This window comes from Cydia pomonella, chromosome 5 (assembly GCF_033807575.1).
Source record: "Cydia pomonella isolate Wapato2018A chromosome 5, ilCydPomo1, whole genome shotgun sequence".
Classification (NCBI taxonomy): domain Eukaryota; kingdom Metazoa; phylum Arthropoda; class Insecta; order Lepidoptera; family Tortricidae; genus Cydia; species Cydia pomonella.
In genome coordinates, this window is record NC_084707.1 from 17827142 (window position 1) to 17850178 (window position 23037).

Here is a 23037-nt window from a genome sequence, read left to right on the forward strand (position 1 = left end):
TCCTTAGTATCCCGTCCCGGCATTAACTGCGCGCGCGCACGGGACTCAGGCGCTGCGCGCTCCGGGACATGGCGGTCCACTTGCTATGGTGAGCGTACTTCTATACTAAACTTGGAATTACGAAATTCAAAACTTACAAAGTCTACACTATTTTTTTCCAGAAAGTTCCTATATAATTTAATTAAAAAAAGTTTTTAATACCATACTTTAACTAAGTTAAAAAATACTGGTAAGTAAAGTATTTTATTTTATTTCGCAGGTTGGTGGCCGCGCTGCCCCTAATTGGAGTCAACACAGTAAGTTTTTTTGTTTCAAATTACAAGTTGTATTTTATTAGAATTTGGTGAAAGTGATTAAAATCGCATATAAAAAGTAGCGGGAATGCGGCGGGCTCGGGTCTGGAGCCGCGGCGAGCGCCGGCCGGCTTTACTCCTCTTTTTGCAACTTCTGCCAAATGCGAACATTTGGTCAAAGTCGAACTTCAAACAGTTCAGAGAAAAATATTAACATACAATGTGCGTCTTTCAATGCTTTCAAATTACAAAGTAAGACTCGAAATGTTTTTATTTTATTTTATAAAAAGTAATAAATGTAGTTTTAAACTATACAATCTTATAAAGAAGTGAGTAAGTAAATATTATTTATTGCACCAACAATTATACATTTTACATACATGTAAAACCATAAATAAATTTTAAAGGAAAATAAAACCAGGTAACAACAGGCGGATGGAGGCAGAAGATTAAATTTAATTATTAAATAGATCAAACCCGAGACCGACAAAGTTTATCAATACTCGGATGTAATGCGCCGGTATTGCGCAAACCTCTATAACACTTACAGTTTTTACAAAGCGCGTGTAAAACACATACCTACTAAAGTTATGTAACATTTTATTTTTGTTTAATATGTTAGTAATATTTTTTTAGTCAAACGGTTGTGACCTAAACTTAGCATACATAAAAAAAAAAAGTGTATTAATTAATATACGTATGAATTGTATGCGATGTGGACCTCTTTTAATTAAATTTGGTTTTGTTTTATATTCCAAATTTACCTATTTTCCCCCTGAAATTCACTGTTCAACAAATCTCGGATAGAAAAATACTTCTGAAAAAAAAATCGAAATAGTATGTACGAAACCAAAACTGTATGCATGCCTATACATATGTATGAAAACATATACAGAGAGGTTATAAATAAGTTAAATTAAAATTTAAACCTTGTACTGGTTTATGATTAAGTATTAACCATGCGTTCATTGTTAATAGAACATTTATCTGATGATGACATCCGTTAAGTTTTTTTTTATGTAATTAGGTATACGATGTAAAGTGGAGGTCAAATATATAAATATCTCCAGAAACTGATTACGTATGTGCGAGCACGGGCTGGGCGGCTCGCGCACTGGCGTACTGATAACCGCCACAATTCTCGATGAACATACTTTATACAGGGTGGATTGTTAAGTGTAACCATGCAATTATTCCGTAAATAATAGAAATAGGCATCAAACTTAAAACTAGCATCGAAAACAAAACTTGCCAAAATCAAAATTTTGATATAAATATCAGTATCCAAAATTAACATGATTAACGTTTAAATACATTTAGTATGACGTTCGTAGAGAGGCTTTAGTTAACAAGACCCAGTATCGCACTGCAGTAAGTTTAAGCGTTATGAGATAAAGTTAGTTCCCTTAAATTTCGAAGCATTGAAAAATCGAATGCCTATTCCGTGACTCGTGTGACTTCACAAATTTCCATACTTGTTTCTTCTTAAAGTTTACGGTTATGTTTTAATGAATTGAAAATGCAAAAACATGTTTGTTATTGATCTGTGTTAATTCCTAAATTTGCTCTCATGACTAGTGTGAAACAGTTTTAACCCCAGAAAGAGGGGTGTTATAAATAGGTTTGACACCAATTTCTGTCTGTGTATATATATATATCTGTGGCATCGTAGCTCTGAAACGGACAGACCGATTTCGATGTGGTTTTTACGTGAAAGCGAGTTTCCTTGCGGTAATTGTTAGCTATGTTTAATAAATATCGATCTAGCCGTTTGAAGAGTATCAGCTCTTTTCCTAACCTACAGAACCTTAAAACCTACACTAATAAACGACCAGTGCAGCACTAGTCAATGTACTTATATGTTTAAATATATACTTATGCATATTACATATATTTGTACTGTATGTATGTAGGTACTGTAAATATTTGCAAGAAAATATGACACGTTATTATACTTATTAATTTATAAGATGTGAACGCAAGTGGATAGGTAACGGCAGGTAATGGTGTGGTCAGGTGGGGTTAAGTTTTAGGCACTTAGTTTTTGAGTTTCTAATAGGTATTGGCGTAATTTAATTTTAAATTGAGGCTTACTTTTTAATATTCTGATTGGTGGAGGTATGTTGTTCCAACATTTGGTGGCCCGATACCTAAAACTTCCCCTAAAGGCAGCAGCGCGGTATTTTTGAGGCTGCAGCATCAGAATACGCGGGGCTCTAACCGAGTGACAGCTTCTGTTTGTTGACCAAACCAGTTTTTTGTACAGATAGCTTGGAGTCTGAGTATTTATTACATCAAACAGTAAGCAATACAAAAGTTCAAAATACAGAACCTACAATAAATACACAGCCAAAAAACTTCGGTTATGCTTCGGTTACTTTTTATTTTGCCCTTGAAAATCATATACCTATCTTTAATCATGGTTTAAAAATAGGAAAAAGTAAGTATTCCAATTATTCCAAATAAAAGTGGCAAAACGTTAGCTAACATATACTCTGGCAAACCCTCATTGTCAGTAGAAAAGGAGGAAAATTAAAAAAAAAAAGTAGGCGCGAAGGGTTGTCCGCCCATATAAAAATTGAGTTTCACGCCTTTTTCGGATGTTTGGTTAATCTCCTCTATAGATCGCAATTCTCAACCGATGAAATTTTGGAAGTAGGTTCTATGATTAAATAGTTTTTTGTCGATTCAGTTTTTGGATTTTGTTTTCAAAATGGCGGAGCCTTACATTTATTGAGTTTTAAGCTTTGCTCGCGAGCTCTACAGCTCACAGAGCACTAGTTAATATAGGTCTTATAGGTCGGCATTACACGAGTCAACAACCTCTTAATATTTTATACAATACCTACCTAATAAGGCTCCATACCTTTAAATGCTTATTGCGCAATCAGTATTAACTATTAATAGGTACTATCTGTACCTATACGGAAACTAGTGTTCGTTTACAAAAGAAAGCAGACGCAGCTAAATATCAAGTTGCATATTCAGAATGCAAAACATATGTAACTAGCTTACGTGCACCGTGCTATTGAGAACTCATTGGCCAGCTCGCTTTATGCTTAAACTTAGGCACAAGTTAAAATTTATTTCTAATTCAGATGTTGTAGTCGGTTCCCTAACATAATTATCCACTTTTCTGTACAACTGTGTGGCTACTTGTTACTTAATTGGGGGCACCGATCGTACAGTCAGCATCAAAAATAGCGGATGAAAAAAAACGCGCCAAAATAATCTTCCACCATCGAATACTTTCCAACTAGTGATATATCTCTACAGTATGTGTTCAAAAGAATCTGACCCTGTCTGTTTGTTCTACATTAGAGACATAATCTCTTTTTTTATGCTATTAGAGAATGGTATTATACTTTTGACGCATAGTCTGGTACGTTACTTTTGATGGTCGATCACTGTACAGTACAGCTGCGAAATTGCATGGAGTAATTATAAATTAATGCATTGATAAAGCCGCCATGCATTTTTGTGGCTGATGGTACCTAACATATTTCAAAATGTGGTTAAAAGCAATGAAGGGCCCTAAGTAATAGTTAGGTATAGCGGCATAATATCTACCGGATCGTTTTAATTTTTATATATTCTTGATCATACGAGTATTAGTATAATTATATATGCATTGCAGAAAATGGAAACAAGTTTTTTAGTTAGGTAATTACGTATCCTTTGTTTTCTTGATACTATTTAATCTCAAAGAACGAGCGAGCGAAGCGAAGTTCTTAGAAGTTGAATGCAACTTGAGACGCAATTGGTGGGGTATATCCCGACATTTTCGAAGTTTATTTTTATTTACGATAGTTTGTTCTGTGAATTAGAAATCGAAATAAAATTAAGTAAAAGCGTCGTTCATGGGGTATATACAAGTTAAGTTCTTATATAAGCAGGATTGATCATGGGATTATGGAGCTAGGAGGCCTAAAAGCGATTTAGTCGGTGAGAAAGTGCGATCGAGCTTAGTATCACATGAAAGAGCTTGTTTGTTTATTTCAAAAAAAACATTTACTCTTTGACGAAATTGCATTTATGTTTAAGTTAGCTTAAGAAAAATAATAAAATCAGGAGAAATAATTCGTGTAGTTTTGTAAATTGGTAGAATTATAACTTGTTGTCTCCAGATAAACATGCTAAGGCCCTCAAGGTTGGCGGTTAAGGGGGGAGGGGGGAAGGTACCTTATTTAATTCATTTAACGAAGAAGTAGCATTTATCATGGTGAACTAGTTACGCTTAGATTTTTTGCAAATCGCGAGTTACAGTTCGAGCACAGATTATATAATATAATAGTTCTTACATTCGAGGCGAAGTACTACTTAGTTCTATACTTTTCGTAAACTCCACTTGACGAGTTAGTATCCCAAGGATTTTTAATTTATTTAGCTATACAATTCTAAAAGAAAGATAACTACATATAATTAACCTGACTACGTGTATTATTTTTCAGCAAGATGATGCGTGGTACGCTCAGAGGAACGAAATAAATTCTAACCCCGGATACTATCCCACGGGAAGTTATCCAACGAGGAACACATATCCTCAGTATCCTGATGCATCCAGAGACACATACCCCCAGTACCCAGATGCGTCAAGGAACTCATACCCTCAATACCCGGACGCATCTAGGAACTCATATTCGGACCCGAGGTACAACTACGGGGCATTGCCGTCCCAGCAGCCGGGGCCGCAGCCGCCGGCCGCGCGCGAGCCCTATGGCGCCCACTACGACCCTATCACGAAGCAACGCGTTACGCCGCACCCGAACTGCACGGCGCGCGCCTCTTGCCAACCATTGTGTCTTGCGCAGAAAGGCGCTAAGGTAAGCATTTACTTATTATTATTGTAGTTTGTGGGCCTTTGAGTGCCACGTCGACCAGGCATTGATCTATTGTGACAGCCCTTTAAAGTTCATTGCTGATGCCCGATGAATCCAGGAAATTCCAGATTCTTTGGGCCGTAATGTTCTGTACCTCATAGGGTTGCAATACGTGCCGCCCTAAGTGGGTACTTCTTTTTGACATTAGTGGTCCACAGGAGCTGAGAATGTGCATTGCAGTCTCCTCTGACTCATGGCAGAACCTGCATGTCGCATGACATGCATTTACTTGCAACTACATAGTATTACTTTATACCCAAATTAATTTTATTAGGTCATCCGACGGTACTAGACTAGTATCTGCAATGACAAATATTTTGATGCAGCAAGTAATAGCGGCGGCGGCTGCTATGAGTATTTAACATATTCCAAATGTAAGGATTTTAAATATTTTATATGTAGGTATCTTCTACCTAATAACAATTATTATCTAGGTAGTTATTTCTTTCTGATTGATTGGAATTGAATGTTTATGTCTGTATAATTTCATGTAATTTAATTTTCCAGGGAAAACAAGGTTCTTTTGGTCCGCCTGGACCTACAGGATTACCTGGGCACGAGGGACCTGAAGGACCATCGGGCCCAAAAGGTCAAAAAGGAGAAATTGGTTCAGTAGGTCCTCGAGGGCCGAAAGGTGATAGAGGAAAACCTGGTCAACAGGGATTCCAAGGTTTTGCGGGACGTCCTGGACTACAGGGTGACCCGGGCAGGCCCGGCGACCGGGGCAGAGATGGTTGCAATGGTACAGACGTAAGTAATGCCTATTCTGTGATTAAACTCATTATTTTGTTCTATGTACTATAAGTTGACATTTTCTGTACAAAGGCTTTGCTCTTTCTCGGTTGCATCCTGAAGGATCCCGGGGTCCGCTTTGGCGACCTAATCTAATAGAACATGTGGTATTTGGTATCTAAGTTCTAAGAATTCATGATACGAGCTGGGGTTGGACAGAAACATAAGCATCTTTGTTGCAATTATGTATTTAAGAACCAACAGCTTTAAACTTACAATAGGACAACAAGATTAAAACAGAAAGCCAATTACAGGAACTCACAAGTAATTAAAAAGTAATGCTAACACTTACGCACACACACATGCGTACAATGAGAGAAAAATAAAAACACAATTGAAAATGAAAATAGAAGCCTTACAAATAGACCCTAAGTTCCAATAAACTTAGTTCATTAGCGCTCAGAATAACTGACTTATGGACATTGTGCAACGAGGGGGGTAAGTGAAATTTTGGATACGAGGGTGGCAATTCCCGACAGCCGCGGGCTGGAGGGAATTATAGACCCGAGTTTGCAATATTCTTACCCCCGGAGTGACACACAATGTTATTCATCACACTTGCGAAGAAAAAACTAAATTTTAAGCGAAATAATTCTTAAACACGGTGACATATCAAACATTCGTCCGCCATTTTGTAATTTCTTGACCGGTTAAGCATCGAAAGCGCAGACCTATTCGGCATTCAGCCACGATTGAAAATTATGTAAAAATATTATAAATGGCTTTTAAATTAATGAAATTAAATAATTTTAAACATAAACAAAAATATTAAATTATAAATGTCAGTATTTTAAAAATAAAACTCATTTATGCTACTTGGTATGTATGTATAAGTGACATAATTTAAAAGTAAAGATATAACTCCCTAGGGAGTTAAAGCTTTTTTTCACAATCCATAACTCCCGCAGAATCAAAATAGCCTTTGTCCTTCAGTACACCTGCATGAAATAAGATCATTTTCGAGCAAGTGTGATGAAAAATAAATAATATTATAAACAATTGGAAAACAAAAATAGCGTACGAGGTCGATAGCACAAGCAGTGAAGGGTCACTTGCACTAATCACTAACCCGGGAACCTGGAGCTACCATGGTTACCAGTACAATTTGACACTGGGTTAACGGTTTAACCGGTAAACCGCGGGTTAGTGGGATGGTGCAAGTGGTCCTAATACATATTCCTTTGATGAGTTTTAATTCATGCGACATTGCTTCCGCGTTTTAATCGTTACGATTTGCTTAGGGAGATGCGGGTCCTCAAGGCGAGAGGGGGTATCCAGGACCTCGCGGTTTTCCGGGTACTCCGGGATCAAAAGGAGACAAGGGAGAATCGGCAGCCGTCGGAAGATATCCAAAGGGTGACAAAGGAGAACCTGGGTCTGCCGGAGAACAGGGTCCCGTAGGTCCCATAGGACCCACAGGAGAGCCCGGCCCGCAAGGAGTACGAGGTCGACCAGGATACGCGGTAACTATATAAATTCAGTCCTTCGTGCAAGATTTCCAAAATAAATATTTATTTCGGCTTTACTATTACAAATGGCATGATACTATGATATTAAATGTACTGGTATATATTGCTGCTACAGTTATAATTTATGTACCGAGTTTGTGTTACAGTGCGTTTATCCACCACACCAATGTCACTAATATTTCTAATTATAGGGATCACCAGGTCAACCAGGTGAAAAAGGTGCTAAGGGTCCAAAAGGTTTGTCTATAAAAGGTGACAAAGGTGACAGAGGAGACCAAGGCAAGAAGGGACAGGCTTGTTCGGAAAAACCTTTACATGTGGAAGTAGACAAAGGAGGAATCCTGGGAACTCAAGGTGACAAGGGAGACAAAGGTGCAAAGGGTGAACCGGGCATGCAGGGCGAAAAGGGATATACGGGAGAAACAGGCGAACAAGGATTACCTGGTCTGATAGGACCAAAAGGAGAGAAGGGTATTCGTGGAAACACTGGTGAGCGAGTAAGTACAATGATAACTGTTTTTTTTTTTAAATATACTACGTCGGTGGAAAACAAGCATACGGCCCGCCTAACGGTAAGCAGTTTCCGAAGCCTATGTACGCCTGCAGTGCCTCCTCTGAGTAACATGCGCGTTGCCGACCCTAACACTCCGCACCCTGTTGAGCTCTGGCAACCTTACAGGCAGCAACACAACACTATGAGTAGGGTCTAGTGTTATTGGGCTGTGGATTTCTGTAAGGTGGAGGTACTTCCTCAGTTGGGCTCTGCTCTAGATGTGGAATAACATCCGCTGTGCCCTACCACACAAAGCGAGATGACAATTCACAATGCCCATACCTCTCTTTTGGACGTAGTTTAAGGATGTACCTGGGTCCAAAATTATTGTAAGAAAACGCTCGTTTCTAATTCTGCTTTAATATGTTTACACTGTCATCTTACTGGGCATAAAAAACATATTCTCTTTATCAAATTAAAATATTAAATAAACTTTCACATAATACTTAATTACAGGGTCGAGTCGGTCAGTTTGGTGCAAGTGGACAGAGAGGACAAAAAGGTGACAGAGGTAACGAAGGCCTGAGAGGTCGTGATGGCAGACCCGGTCAAAAGGGAGAGCCGGGCAAAGACGGATCTCCAGGCTTAAGGGGTCTTACCGGTGTGCCCGGGCCACCCGGCGGCAGCACAGGCTCAGTTGTCGGCCCGCCCGGCCCAATCGGACCTCGAGGTAATCCTGGGGCACCAGGTGCAAGAGGCACGGACGGAAATCCCGGAGAACCGGGTCGGACTGGTCCGATGGGCCCCCCAGGAGGACAGGGAGTCCCCGGCACACCAGGACGAGAAGGCCCACCTGGAATGAAAGGCGACAAAGGAGATACTGGACCCGAAGGGAAACCTGGACCTGCTGGACTTCAGGGGTACAATGGACAGGACGGATACCCAGGCGAGAGAGGACAAAAGGGCGACAGTGGTATTTCGATTCCGGTAAGTTACAGTGATAATATAAGTATTTATTGGTTCACCGAAAAGTTATTTTTTATTGCATCCTAAAAAAAAATATACATGAACTACGTTCAGTTTTTTGAAAATGGCTGAAGCCATGCTGGAAACAGACGCTTAAATACTATAGTTTAAGAGTATCCCTTACTATATCATTGAAATTGGTCTCGAGTACTAGTTTTTTTTTCTCTTAGCCTATAATAATGTCCCACTGCGTGATAAAGGCCTTTCCTCTTGATTTCCACGATTCTATGTTATGTCTGGCCAGTTGTTGGGGGTGACTACATTTATATTGTATACACCGTGTTTTTATTGAATTCCTGGGTATGGGTAATTACGTTTAAGGAAACTAAATGGCATAGTTATATATATATATATATATAAATATAAACAAATTAAACAAAAAAAACATATATAGCAAATTTAATTATAAAAAATAATTAAATGTTGTATACAGCGTTTCTGTAACTCGGGCATTACATTTAATTTAAACCAAACAATTGAAAACTGTCACATATCAATGTGATTTCGAACATCGATCGTCCGAGATAGTAAGTACTTACGTTTAGTAGCAAATGTAAATACTAAACACTAATCAATATGTAAACAGACCCTGAGGCAAGTGTATACGCTCGTAAGGGCCCTGTAGTAATGATTGATTATTTCCGAAATGGAGTTAATTAGAGTACCGGTGTCTTTGTGAAACCCTTGAAATTAACGAAAAAAACACGGTGTATAAGGAACTCTATTACTTGCTATTGAACTCCGTACAACATTTAAATAAGTCAGCAAAGAACATTAAATGAAAACAGGAACTAATTAAATATTATGTTCTCACTATAAATGTAAAATACAAATATATACAATTAGAGGAGAGTGGGATACAATGGATCACCTTTTTTTTAAGAGCAGTAGTAACGCCATTTTCCCTTCGAATTGTATCGTTTTTATATTTGAGCATAAAGGCTGCCACTTAAACCAAACAATGAACACAGCTGAAAGGTAGCTACATAAAATAAGACGGGTTAAAAAGGTATCCATAAAGAACTGTTTTATTGATTGGGATTTCAGCCGTTAATAAATGATAAGTTTTATGATGTTAGTAAAGTTATTGCAAAAAATCAACTGTGACCTACGATCCACTGTACCCCACTCTCCCCTTCCTTACAGTAGGTATACTAACATACTATAGTACTCATACTATGAGGCTAAACCTATGGAAAAGTTACTTTTTTTTCTAAAAGTGACTGTAAGTATTAAGTTGTAAGTGTATGTCTTGTAATTCTCTATTTAAGGGTGATCGAGGACCAAGTGGAGAACCAGGATTACCTGGACAAAAAGGTCAAAAAGGAGACAGAGGCTACCAAGGATTGAGAGGTGCTCCTGGTAATTCAACATTAGGAACCCCGGGTATGCCAGGAGATGTTGGACCACGCGGAAGAAAAGGAGACAAAGGAAACCCAGGTCAACCGGGATATCCGGGCGAGACGGGACCTAAGGGAGACAGAGGCGGTGTCTGTAACGACTGTAGACCAGGGACGCCCGGACAGAAGGGTGACCGAGGATTTGATGGCTTGCCAGGGACGCCGGGAGAGCGAGGCCCGCAGGGGCCCCCTGGTGTGCCTGGCCAACGCGGTCCTGATGGCCTTCATGGATTACCGGGAACACCAGGAGAACCGGTAAGTTCTTATGCCTTTTTTACACTTTTTTGCTTTAAGTTAGTAGTCACCGTAACGTCTACAGTCAGCAAAACTATTAGGTTAGCACCTCTGCATACAAATATATTTGAAGGGGTTACAATTGTTTTGCTGAATTTACATTATCCATTTTACCAAACTACCATATTATACTATTAAGTAATTGAAGTATGACTATGTGTTTAGTTCGTTCTGTTAGCCTAGATATATACATATACCTACCTACATATTAAAATATGAATGTTTGGTACAGGGTAAACAAGGTGACGATGGTCCAATGGGGCCTCCTGGAAGCCCTGGTCTGCCTGCAATGATACCGTCAAATCTAGTAAAAGGACCTCCTGGAGAAAAGGGTGAACGGGGTCTTCCAGGTCTCAGAGGGCCAAAAGGAGACAAAGGACTGGCTGGCCCTCCCGGCAGTAAAGGCACAATAGGCATGCCAGGGTACAAGGGTGACCAAGGTTTGCCCGGCGCCCCTGGAATCGATGGAACTCCAGGAACACACGGTCGACCAGGTACCCCTGGTGAAAAGGGTCGTTCAATAAAGGGCGAGAAAGGTACTCCTGGAGAGCCAGGACTGCCAGGAGATAAAGGATTCCCGGGAAGAATGGGTTTGAAGGGCGAACCTGGTCAATGTCCTGCGAATTTAAGGGAACTTACGAAAGGTGATAGAGGAGCGCCTGGAGCACAAGGACCGCCGGGACCATCTGGTGAGTAATTAATTGTAAACAGTCAATTATGTTATTATTTTTACCAATATTTGTTTTTGGATTAATCGCAAAGAAGATTTACGAGGGGGGAGGTGAGGTGTGATATCGAACAGCTAGCATAGTAGGATAACATACTACAGAATACTATACTATTTGCTTACATGTTTTATTTGGGCAAGATGACAGGCCAGTGATGAATAAAGAATGAGCCCTAGGACAGAGACAAGCTAAAACCTGCGTGCGTGTGATCATTGTCGATCACAACGACTTGCCTTTACAGTTAAAGTAGCGAGCCTCCTCGACTTCCCACAGGTTACACAAAACATTAACAAATTATACACCCAAACAAGTATCACTCTATTGATAGGTGAAAACCGCATGAAAATCCGTTCAGTAGTTTTTGAGTTTATCGCGGACATATGATACATACATACAGACAGACGCGGCGGAGGACTTCGTTTTATAAGGTGTCGTGACGAGTTTTTATAGTATAAGTATAAAGGCCAATACACACCGGATCATATGCAATGTAACCCTGCAGCGTATGAAGCCGGGCGTTAATATTAGTCCTTATCAATTATAGGTATGTTAAATTGTTTGTTATAAGTTATTTTCCTACCGCTAATATTTGACTAATATCTGCTTACAGGCATACCTGGGGAAAAGGGAGATCAAGGCTATACAGGTTTAAAAGGAGATAAGGGTGAAATGGGTGCTCAAGGAAAAGAGGGACCGGTTGGGCCACGTGGTCTTCCAGGAGCTCGAGGCGAAAAAGGAAGCATGGGAATTATGGGCTCACCAGGATCACCCGGTGAAAAGGGCTTGAGAGGTATCCCTGGTCTTCCAGGTACGAGAGGTCTTAAAGGAGACACTGGTATTTCTATGCCTGGCCCGCCTGGACCTCCAGGTAATGACGGACTAAAAGGTGACAGGGGTTTGAGAGGTGAACCTGGAAAGAATGGAAATGATGGACCACCTGGATGGAATGGGCTTCCAGGTGAAAAGGGAGACAGTGGTCGACCAGGAATTGCAGGGCCGCCGGGCCCACAAGGTCACAAAGGAGAGCCTGGACCTGCGGGTCCCCCTGGGATGAGTGGTATTCCGGGAACGCCTGGACCTGTTGGCGACAAAGGGCAAGCTGGTTACCCTGGAATGCCTGGACAACCCGGAGTCATTGGCCTTCCTGGAAAGACAGGTGAACCGGGTATTCAGGGTCCTGATGGGCCTCGAGGGTTCCCTGGAAGGCGAGGACCAGCAGGACTTCCGGGTACCCCAGGTCAAGATGGTGAACCAGGACAGAAGGGAGAAAAGGGGCCTCCTGGTTTCACTGGTGAACCAGGCCCACCGGGCATGGACGGCATCCCTGGTCTAGTAGGTGCTCCTGGTGAAAAGGGTGATCAAGGCTTTGAAGGGCCACCGGGACTACCAGGCCCAATGGGACCAAAAGGTGACAAAGGAGATAGAGGTTTCACGGGAGCCCCCGGCCCTAGAGGAGAACCCGCCTTACCTTCAGAAAAAGGACAGAAAGGAGAGCCAGGATTAACTGGACTACGCGGTTTTACCGGAACCCCAGGTAGAAATGGAACAAAAGGAGACAAGGGTAATGCAGGGTTCCCTGGATTTGGCAGACCTGGGCCCGCTGGAGAAAAAGGTGACGCAGGCACGCCAGGTCCACAAGGATTTACGGGAGAACCAGGGTTACAGGGCGAACGTGGATTTACTGGTGCCAGAGGCGAAAAGGGTGACATAGGTTTACCTGGTAACGATGGATGGCCGGGTATAGACGGAAAGGATGGATTACCGGGTAAGCCTGGCGACAGAGGTCTAACGGGTGCACCTGGCGCACCAGGTGAGAGAGGAGATATTGGAGAACCTGGAATGGATGGTATTAATGGAATAAATGGAAAAGATGGCCCAACCGGCCCGCCAGGAGTCCCAGGACCTGTAGGATATCCTGGCCTTAAAGGTGAAAGAGGTTTGCCTGGTGTCGCGATAGACGTGAAAGGAGAAAAAGGAAACCAAGGTCTGCCAGGTTCCCCAGGCTTCCCCGGTCAAAAGGGTGAGAGAGGTTTCTCTGGAGAACCTGGTATTCCAGGTGACAAAGGGGAGATTGGATACCAAGGAGAGAAGGGTTCAACTGGACAGTATGGGTTCCCAGGAGATAAGGGTAAGTTGTTAACAACCTTACTATTTCTTTTAATTCCCATTTACCTTTGCTATTATTAGGTAATGATTTAATTGATTGGCCTAGTTGACATGTATAAAGTTTTAGCTAGGCTTGTTGGTCCCATATAGAACTCATGAAGCGTAAAACTTATTTACCTCGATTTTGTTTCTAGGAAACGTCGTTTTCGTATATGACTCTAGAAGCATTAATTTTGATCCCCGGTTGTGAATTACTAATTTGTAACAAATTAAGTGTATTATTTATAAACAAATAAGTCTTATTTTTACAAAAAAAAAATATTACTCTCTTTATAATTTATTCGTTTAAATTTTTAAATTGACAGGTGACACTGGACCCGCTGGACCTGCTGGCCTGCCTGGATTGACAATTAAAGGAGAGAAGGGTCTTCCCGGTATTCCTGGCAAACACGGACGTGCTGGTCCACAGGGCGCCCCCGGAGAGAAGGGCGACCGAGGCTTAACAGGTCTTCCGGGACCTTCAGGTTTCCCCGGGACTCCGGGCAGACCAGGAGATCGCGGCGAGAAAGGTGACCAGGGCATGGAAGGCGTTGCCGGCCCTCCCGGACTAGACGGACCACCAGGCCAACCCGGCCCTCGTGGTTATACTGGCATCAAAGGTGAAAGGGGAGAAAAGGGCGAGACCGTGATGGGATATCCAGGCGAAAAAGGAAACCAAGGGCCCCCAGGAGAGCCAGGAATGCCAGGATTACCCGGAGAGAAGGGTGATAGCGGAATCGACGGGCGTGACGGACCGCCAGGAGAACCAGGTCTACCAGGTGAAAAGGGTGATCGAGGTTTCAGCGGTTTCCCTGGGCAGCCAGGTATGCAGGGCATTAAGGGTGACAAAGGAGAGTCAGGACAGGTTGTACTCGGGCCTAAAGGAGATCGAGGACCGCCCGGTTTCCCTGGATTAAACGGACAACCTGGTGAAAACGGTATGCCCGGCCCGCCCGGCATGGACGGTATCAACGGAGAAAAGGGCGACAGAGGCATGACGGGACCGCAGGGCCCGCCCGGTCCACCTGGCGAGACAGGAGCTCCGGGATACCAAGGTGACCGTGGAGAAATCGGTTTAGCGGGAGAACCTGGCCCACCTGGACTTCCTGGACAATCATGTATTAGCACAGACTTTATGACTGGAATACTCCTGGTGAAGCACAGTCAAAGTGATATTATCCCTCAATGTGAACCTGGCCATATCAAGCTATGGGAAGGGTATTCGCTCTTATACATAGATGGTAATGAAAAGTCTCATAATCAAGATTTAGGTTATGCTGGATCTTGCGTAAGAAAATTCAGTACAATGCCATTCATGTTTTGTGACGTGACTGGAACATGTAACTACGCCAGTAGAAATGACCGCAGTTACTGGCTGGCGACTGGAAGGCCGACGTTGATGATGCCCGTGGAAGGAGATGCCATTCAAGAGTACATTTCAAGATGCGTTGTTTGCGAAGCACCCACTAATGTAATTGCTGTACACAGCCAAAGTGACATCGAACCTCCGTGTCCAGGAGGCTGGAGCTTGTTATGGGCTGGATACAGTTTTGTTATGGTAAGTAGATTCTTAATGTATTCTAAATTACATAAAATAAACCGAATCAAACTGACCGATACGATACGATAAGTAAAATCAGATATCCCTGAAACAGTCTTTGCTGGTTAATGTGCTCAATTTTTACGCCGCTGTCATATGTATAGGCTGCCAATGACATGAGGTTGGGGCTTTATGAGACATGCGACTGTCTAAAAATAAAACGTAGTTAACTTCCGACAAAGTTTTGGAATTATAAGAAAGCCCCGGTTATATAATATAGGCACATTAGGCACCCTTTCAAGACTATGATATGGTGTAAACTACATATGTATGTATGTATGTATGTATGGTGTATATTGATTGAATGACCTGTTCAACAGCACACCGGCGCCGGCGCGCAGGGCGGCGGCCAGGCGCTGGCCAGCCCCGGCTCGTGCCTGCAGGACTTCCGCGCCACGCCGCTCATCGAGTGCAACGGCGAGGCCGGCACGTGCCACCACTTCGCCAACCTGCTCAGCTTCTGGCTCACGGTCATCGACGAGACCGCGGCCTTCGGCGCGCCGCCGCGGCGGGCCACGCACAAAGGAGATTTCAATTCGCGTTCTCAAGTGTCTCGATGCGCAGTGTGCATCAAGAACTCATAATTCTATACGTATGTTTCACTCGTGGACAGTATACTTAAGGCAACCCTATGTGTATACAACTTAAAACATAATACCAAAAAACTACACGGGGTAAACTACTATAATCAGTTCAATATTGCTGTGGTATAATTTTAACTAGAACCGGTCATTGGCATCATATAATTCTTAATGTGAATTACGTTTTAAACACGTTGCCTGTGATAAGATCCCGTAGGTAAGTACCTAATCTTGTGGAGAGAACACTTAATATATATTAAATAATTTATAAATATGATATAAATGCATACATGTCATTTAATTTTATTAAAACAATGTTTAGTTTCTCAAGAGGATCGCGTCTTTTAAAATTAAAATAGCTTCTTTGGTTTTCTAAGTTTTCTCGTTTATAAAAATGCTTATTCGGGCCTAATTTAAGTAAACAGCGTGAGCGCTTGTGACCAAACTATTAATGGCTCTTTGCAAGGTGTTGATGAATAAAACAGCCACGACTACTCCAAGCATATGTAAAAATGATTCTTAGCACATATCCACCAGTAGGCGGCTCAGATGATATTCATTTTATCGCCAAACGACCACCAGTCCAAAAACATGGACACATTTAGACTAGTCTATTTGGTTAGCACGAAATGGTTTGTAGACGTAATTTACTTTTTGAATTTTACATCAGATATGGTTGGCCTACTAGGCATATCAAAAACCTCGAATGCTGAAATGTTATGTCTGAAATGTATTCATTTTATTTTTACGTAAGCCTCAATTGAGGTCTCAATTGTGAGTTTCCATGTTATGTTATAAGTTAACAGTGTTCCTGTTTTGAATAGGGTAAATAAAGCCAAAAACACCAAAGTTTGTTTAATAGTTAGGATGAATGATATCGTAAGTAGAGTTAATGTAAATGTCTTAATAGATTATTTTATTTATATGGAATAATACAACTTGATCCTTATTTAATTTTTTGGGTTCCTTCTTTAATTTGGAAAAAGAAAGTGTTTCCATTTCCGAATGGGATCAGTCTAAAGGACAAGTGCATATAAACAGTTACTAAACTTCTTAACCCAGATTAAACGAAAAAGGTCAAGTTGTAAGGAAAATCTATAAGAAGATAGATGTAACCACATTACTTATGATAGATAATACGCTTGTGATAATTTAAATGTGCCTTAATATGTATATAATACCCAAACAATACCACTTCACTTTCAAATTCACTGTTATGTAATGTTAAACTACTTGAATACATTGTATAGGTATACTCTTATATCTTGTATCTAATATAATGGTAATTAGGTATTTCATATTCTTGAGAAATATGTGTAGTGAAGATAAATGTTGATACAAGCACTGCCATTGTAGATAATGTTTTATTTTTATAATTTATACGTGCTTAAGCCTAAATACATAATAAATAACAAAGTTGTATTCTTTTACTCATATTCTCTACCCAACCCATTCAGTCGTCTAGCCAGAAAACTGGCAGCGTTACCTCTTTGGCCTCTTTGAATGGCTTATTATCTGGCCGACGGCGCGACGTAGCTGTTAGTTGTCTGGTCGTTGAGACATCGACAAAGCGCTAGGAGATCATTTTGAAAAAATCTTTATGAGCCCTTTCTTTTCCCACTGTCCTTGGGTTGCGGTACCAGCGGCAAATATGTAGCAGGTCGCCTGTAGGTGGGCCGTCCCACCTACAAGCATGCATGTCGACACCTAGTCGACACAGTAGGTGAATTTCACACAAGCGACCTTCCAGCTTCCACGGCATCAGTATCATTTATGGTTCTTGTCGGGACAGTTTCAGATTCAGTTAGGGACAAAGGCGGTACCGATCAAACCCGTAGCCCGCCTTTGGCGCTGCTAGTGCTAGCTAGCCCAGAGACGGCGGGGTCAAGCGGACGGTGCTCATTCTACTGTTTTAGGAAAAAGCTGAATTGGCTGTCGAGGTACATGTTGAGGATGGATGAGAGGGTTGTCTTGAAAGAGAGTTCTAGGGGTCATCCGATACTACTCTTTGCTCGGGGCTCTTTAAGGGTGCTGGAGATGTTTCTAGACAGGGTGAACAGATATAACTTTATGAATATGCTATGTGAGCTAGCACTAGCCCGACACGAAATCATATTGTATTCATATAATCCATGAGAGCACAGCACATCGTATGTACGCCGTGTGCCAGTCTAAGATATAACCAGGGGCCTTACCGCGAAAACCGAAATTTGCAAGTTGCGGGGATCTTTCTCTTTCACTCTCACTAAGACGTAATTAGAGTGAAATAGAAATTGACGAGTTTCGATTTTCGCGGTCATAGCCCAGACAATACAGGGCCTGCCCAGACGGAATGATCAAGTTGGCCATTAGATCAGGAAAAAAATGGCGTCAATATCTCTGACCTTCATATTCATGCGTATATTAAACACATTTGAAACACCAATTTGAGATTTAAGCTGACAACGGCCAAACTGTATTTGATTTGGTGGTCTGTTTTTATTCCTTCAAATTATTCATGGTCAGTGTGTATCTCTCTATTAATTTACTTTTATGATATGGCAACTCTCGCAAAACCCTGTGTCAGCTGTCATCGCGGGAATTGATTGAATCGTTGAATTATTTACAGACAGACTACTCATATTTTATCGAAACACAAATTTCGTTACAGGAAATGTGTAAAAAAAATTGAACATTGTATTTGTTAATTTTTATTTAAAAACAGTATTATAAATTCGTAATATTTAACGATGTTTGAGTGGGCCTATAGTGGTGCTAACAGAGCTGTTCCCCGAAATGTGGGGCCCGAGTGCGCATATTTTTTATCGTATAATAGGCAAATAATTGAAACAATTATAGTTACTGCACTGTGCTCATACATTTTAGTAAGTATCAATAACTTAAACTTGTAACTTAATTAAGCTACGAGTGTCTTTTTCTCTTTTAATTTAATTAAAATTAGTACCATTCATTATAGATCTAAGTAATGAAACTAATACCTCTGTAACTTAATAAACATATCTGCGTTTGTAGATATGTTTTAAAATTTGTAAGGATGTAAAGAAATGTTACCTTACATAATTGCCTTTTTAATCCATCATATAAAAAATAATGATTATTAAATAACATAAAAACTTAACAATTTGCAGGTTGGCGTATGTTTTTAAGTATCCAAAATACCTAGAGATCATATCCTAGGTTACAAAAACGATATTGAACTGTTCTTTTTTTAATATTAAAAAAGTATAAATATTTGTACTACACCTTGACTCCCTTTGGTTTTAAAACTGTAAAGTGTATGTTCATTTTAGATTTTAAATGGACAAAAAATATTAAATAATTTTGTCCCTGCATCTACTTTTTTTTTATACTGTCTGTGGCAAACAAGCATACGGCCCGCCTGATGGTAAGCAGTCTCCGAATGTATGTGTGCCTATGGACACCCGTAGCCTACTTAGGAGAGGAGTTACATGCGCGTTGCCGACCCTAGCATCCCCCCCCCCCCCCCTCCGCGTTGAGCTCTGGCAACTTTACTCACTGGCAGGAACACAACACTATGAGTAGGGTCTAGTGTTATTGTGGCTGTGGTTTTCTGTAAGGTGGAGGTACTTCCCCAGTTGGGCTCCGCTCTAGATCTGGAGTGTCATCTGCTGTGCTGTGCCCTTACCACACAAAGCGAGATCACATTCACAATGCCCAAAACCTCTGTTTTGGACATAGTTTATGGACATACCCGGGTCAGGGTTCAAGTATCTACTTACTTCAACTTAACACATTAGTTATTTTGAATGGCAAATTACATGTTTAAATATTTCAGGTAAAAACTTATCCAAAACTGGTTTTACCACATGAAGAAACTTATATTAAAAGTGACAGGGGAGGCAAGAGATTGCTAGTCATTCTTTTGGCCTTACTGTGGGGAATGGAGATTGGATTTAAATTTGCATCTCGCACTGTAATATATTTGCTGAATCCATGTCATGTTACAACATTAATGCAAGTAAGTATGCAATCAGCCACCACAATATCCCACTCATATATGTGATTTTATCACTCCCACAATTCAAAAATGAAATATTGCACCCGAAGTGTAGTATTATTGAATAACATACTAAACATTTACTAAATAATTAGAAGCTTAGTTATAACATACATTAAGCAACAATAAAAAAAGAACCCAATCATAGTAAAAACTTTAAGATTTCCTTAAAATTACTAAATTAGGCCAGCCCTAGCAGCACCAGTGCAGCGGGACCATTCGTGGCTTATATGTTATGTTTTGATACCTGTTGTTTTTCTCTTTTATTTTGCCACGAATAAACACTCCCTACTCTACTCTCTATATTAAGGATCATTCTGATAGTTTTCTGAACTCTGTAAAATAAAAAAAGAGATATGGTCATTAAGTTGTATGTTTGAACGTGGTGCTATAAGCAATGACTTAGACTGTTTGTTGTTGTAATTTACATTTCAAATTGGCTTAAATACATAAATACAATGCATGTTTTCCTCCTTCCAAACATTTAAGGAATGTGATATGGATATCTTCGGGTCAGGGGTTTCCATTTAAGTTAAAATGCTTGGTTTGCATACAAAGCCATTACTCTGTAAGTACCTAATCACAACATTGGGGCTTGTATGGTTTAAACACATTATGATTACATTTGATAAGCACAGATTTGTCACAATAGAATGATTACACTCCTGACACTGACCTTGGGATCTAGGAAATTAATAACAGTTATGGGAATATTATAATTCAAGAAAAACTCATAACCTTAATGATTTCAGAAGAATATTGCTGAATTACTATAAATAAAGATTTTGAAGTACCTTTTGTGTTCTCATTTTAAAGTCAGACCAAGACAAGTCTGCAACAATTAATAGCACTTGCAGTGCAAGTATTATTTTAAACATAAATCTTCTTCGAAATTATGACGTATAATTAACACTTTCACTGCGTATGCTATCAAAATCGTTACAGACTTATCTTGGTCTAACTATAGAATATTTTAAAATTTTAATTTTGAATAGATAATAAAATACGATTTTTTTACAGATATATCTGTTGGCAGCACCACCCAGCAGGACAGTCACTGCAGTTTTTCGCATACACTTAAACTTGTTAAATGGGCCTCTATTAGCTTTTTTATTTCCTGAAACAGCATCCCGTCAGGTAAATATGTGTAACTCAAGAATATTAAAAACATATGCATTTCAATTATAACCGGCACTTGCGTATTACTAGTTTTCTTCTTAGTGTCTGCCAGCAATAGGCCCTGCCGTGCCAATCCTACCAAAGTACTAAAATTAATAATGAATGTGTATTCATCATAGATCCCCGCTGAGGCTGCCCTGTACTGGATACAACACGGCATGATGTGCGTGATACCATACTATCTATTAAGAATTGGAGGTACGTATTTTATTTTCGCGTTTACCATAATAAATTTTAATTATAAAAATCTTATAATTAAATCTTATAATAACATTGCATCAATGATAGATTAATTAAATTAATTTTCAGGTGTGTACAATGTAGAGCCACTTGGTGATTTCAATTGGGCAATTGTTAGTTACTGCCTTAATCTGTTGTATCACTTCATAATTCTACAAGCTATAGCAATAGTAAGTATATAACGCCACGACTATTTTATATAAAAAGCAATAGTAAACTTTATATGAATGTATTAAGGTTTATTTTACTGTAACCTTTTTCGGCTATGGCTGACTGGCAGTCAAATGGTCGAAAAGTATGAGAGCCAAATAAGTTCCCAGCATTGTATATCTAAAAAAGCGGCCAAGTGCGAGTCGGACTCGCCCATGAAGGGTTCCGTACCATTTATGACGTATTAAAAAAACTACTTATTAGATCTCGTTCAAACCAATTTTCGGTGAAAGTTTGCATGGGAATGTATATCATATATTTTTTTTAGATTTTTCATTCTGTTATTTTAGAAGTTACGGGGGGGGGGGGGGGGCACACCTTTTACCACTTTGGAAGTGTCTCTCGTGCAAACTATTCAGTTTAGAAAAAAATGATATTAGAAACCTCAATATCATTTTTAAAGACCTATCCATAGATACCCCACACGTATGGGTTTGATGAAAAAAGATTTTTTGTGTTTCAGTTCGAAGTATGGGGAACCCCCAAAATTTATTGTTTTTTTTTTCTATTTTTGTGTAAACATCATAATGCGGTTTATAGAATACATCTACTTACCAAGTTTGAACAGTATAGCTTTTATAGTTTCGGAAAAAAGTAGCTGTGACAGAATCGGACAGACAGACGGACATGACGAATCTATAAGGGTTCCGTTTTTTGCCATTTGGCTACGGAACCCTAAAAAGTGTAACTATTTATATTGTTTTCTAGATAATGTTGACGTGATGATGTTTTCCTGTTATCCACATTTTCATTGGTCACGTCTCCTTCCAGCTGAGATTGGTTGATGTCTAGAGTATGTGCGGAAAGAGAAGAGTCGTGGAATATATGGGGCCCAATACATTCCTTAGACTTCGACTCTTCTCATTCCGAACAGACTATAAACGTTCCCGCGAGAAAAAGGAAAGATTTGATCAACTTTGTGATTTTTGAATTATTTGCAGCCGGCTCAAGTGAACCTGAACCACATGATCTGCCCGGCGCTCCTGGACCCGTTCGACGGGCCGTGGTACCGCGTGGCCGCCGTGCTCCACCAGGCCGTGCTCTGCCCCCTCCTCTGCAAGGCCTACTGCCTCGTCGCTGACTTTTGTCTCACCAAGTTCCCGCCCACGAAGGTCAAACAGCAACTCAAAGACTTACTCCAGGACAGAAAGACAGACGACATAAAAGACTTGTAGGTGCGTGTCAAATTCTTTTTGTGACGTTCTTAAGAAAAAGGTACCACGTTGTCGGTTTTCGATAAAGACGATCTCTAACGGAGGCAATCATGTTAGTAAAAATGCGCGGAAAAATCTACAAATGCAATTTTCAAGTGGTAATACACACAATGACAGCATGACCTTTAGAGACGAATCGTCTTATTTGCACCTTTTATTAGTTTTGCAACGCTTTAATGATATCCGTCCGTGGTACCTCTTTGTCTGAAAACGACACTTTTGTGGCTGTAACCCCTTTCAGGGTAGCTAGAATCTCTGTGAAATTGCCTAATGTAGTACCTAAAGAACAATATTTCATCGCGTCCATTTCGTTTGGGTGATTATTGTTGATAATAAGCTAAATAATTAATAGATCATGATCTCTTATAATAGGGAGGCCAACGGATGGGACTGAATGCTTTATCGCTGACGCAGCGACAAGCTTTATCGCTGTTCTTGGTGTGGTATTATTCGAGTAATCAACAAAATAGACGTT

The 23037-nt window shown here is 40.3% G+C and overlaps 2 protein-coding genes across 2 annotated transcripts; both read left to right on the forward strand.

Annotated features, from left to right (window-relative positions):
- The first annotated feature begins 10 nt into the window (after window positions 1–10).
- Window positions 11–17117, forward strand: LOC133517918 (collagen alpha-1(IV) chain-like). Its single transcript, XM_061851398.1, has 12 exons — window positions 11–88; window positions 260–296; window positions 4745–5116; window positions 5681–5923; window positions 7207–7428; window positions 7626–7931; window positions 8444–8914; window positions 10225–10608; window positions 10880–11336; window positions 11986–13503; window positions 13847–15078; window positions 15441–17117. The coding sequence occupies exons 1-12, from the start codon at window positions 69–71 to the stop codon at window positions 15702–15704; spliced, it is 5526 nt and encodes a 1841-aa protein (XP_061707382.1). The 5' UTR covers window positions 11–68; the 3' UTR covers window positions 15705–17117.
- A 1170-nt stretch (window positions 17118–18287) lies between these two features.
- Window positions 18288–22772, forward strand: LOC133517923 (transmembrane protein 164-like). The gene is made up of 6 exons (XM_061851406.1): window positions 18288–18565; window positions 19498–19680; window positions 20740–20856; window positions 21018–21096; window positions 21208–21308; window positions 22290–22772. The coding sequence occupies exons 1-6, from the start codon at window positions 18431–18433 to the stop codon at window positions 22521–22523; spliced, it is 849 nt and encodes a 282-aa protein (XP_061707390.1). The 5' UTR covers window positions 18288–18430; the 3' UTR covers window positions 22524–22772.
- The last annotated feature ends 265 nt before the right edge of the window (window positions 22773–23037 follow it).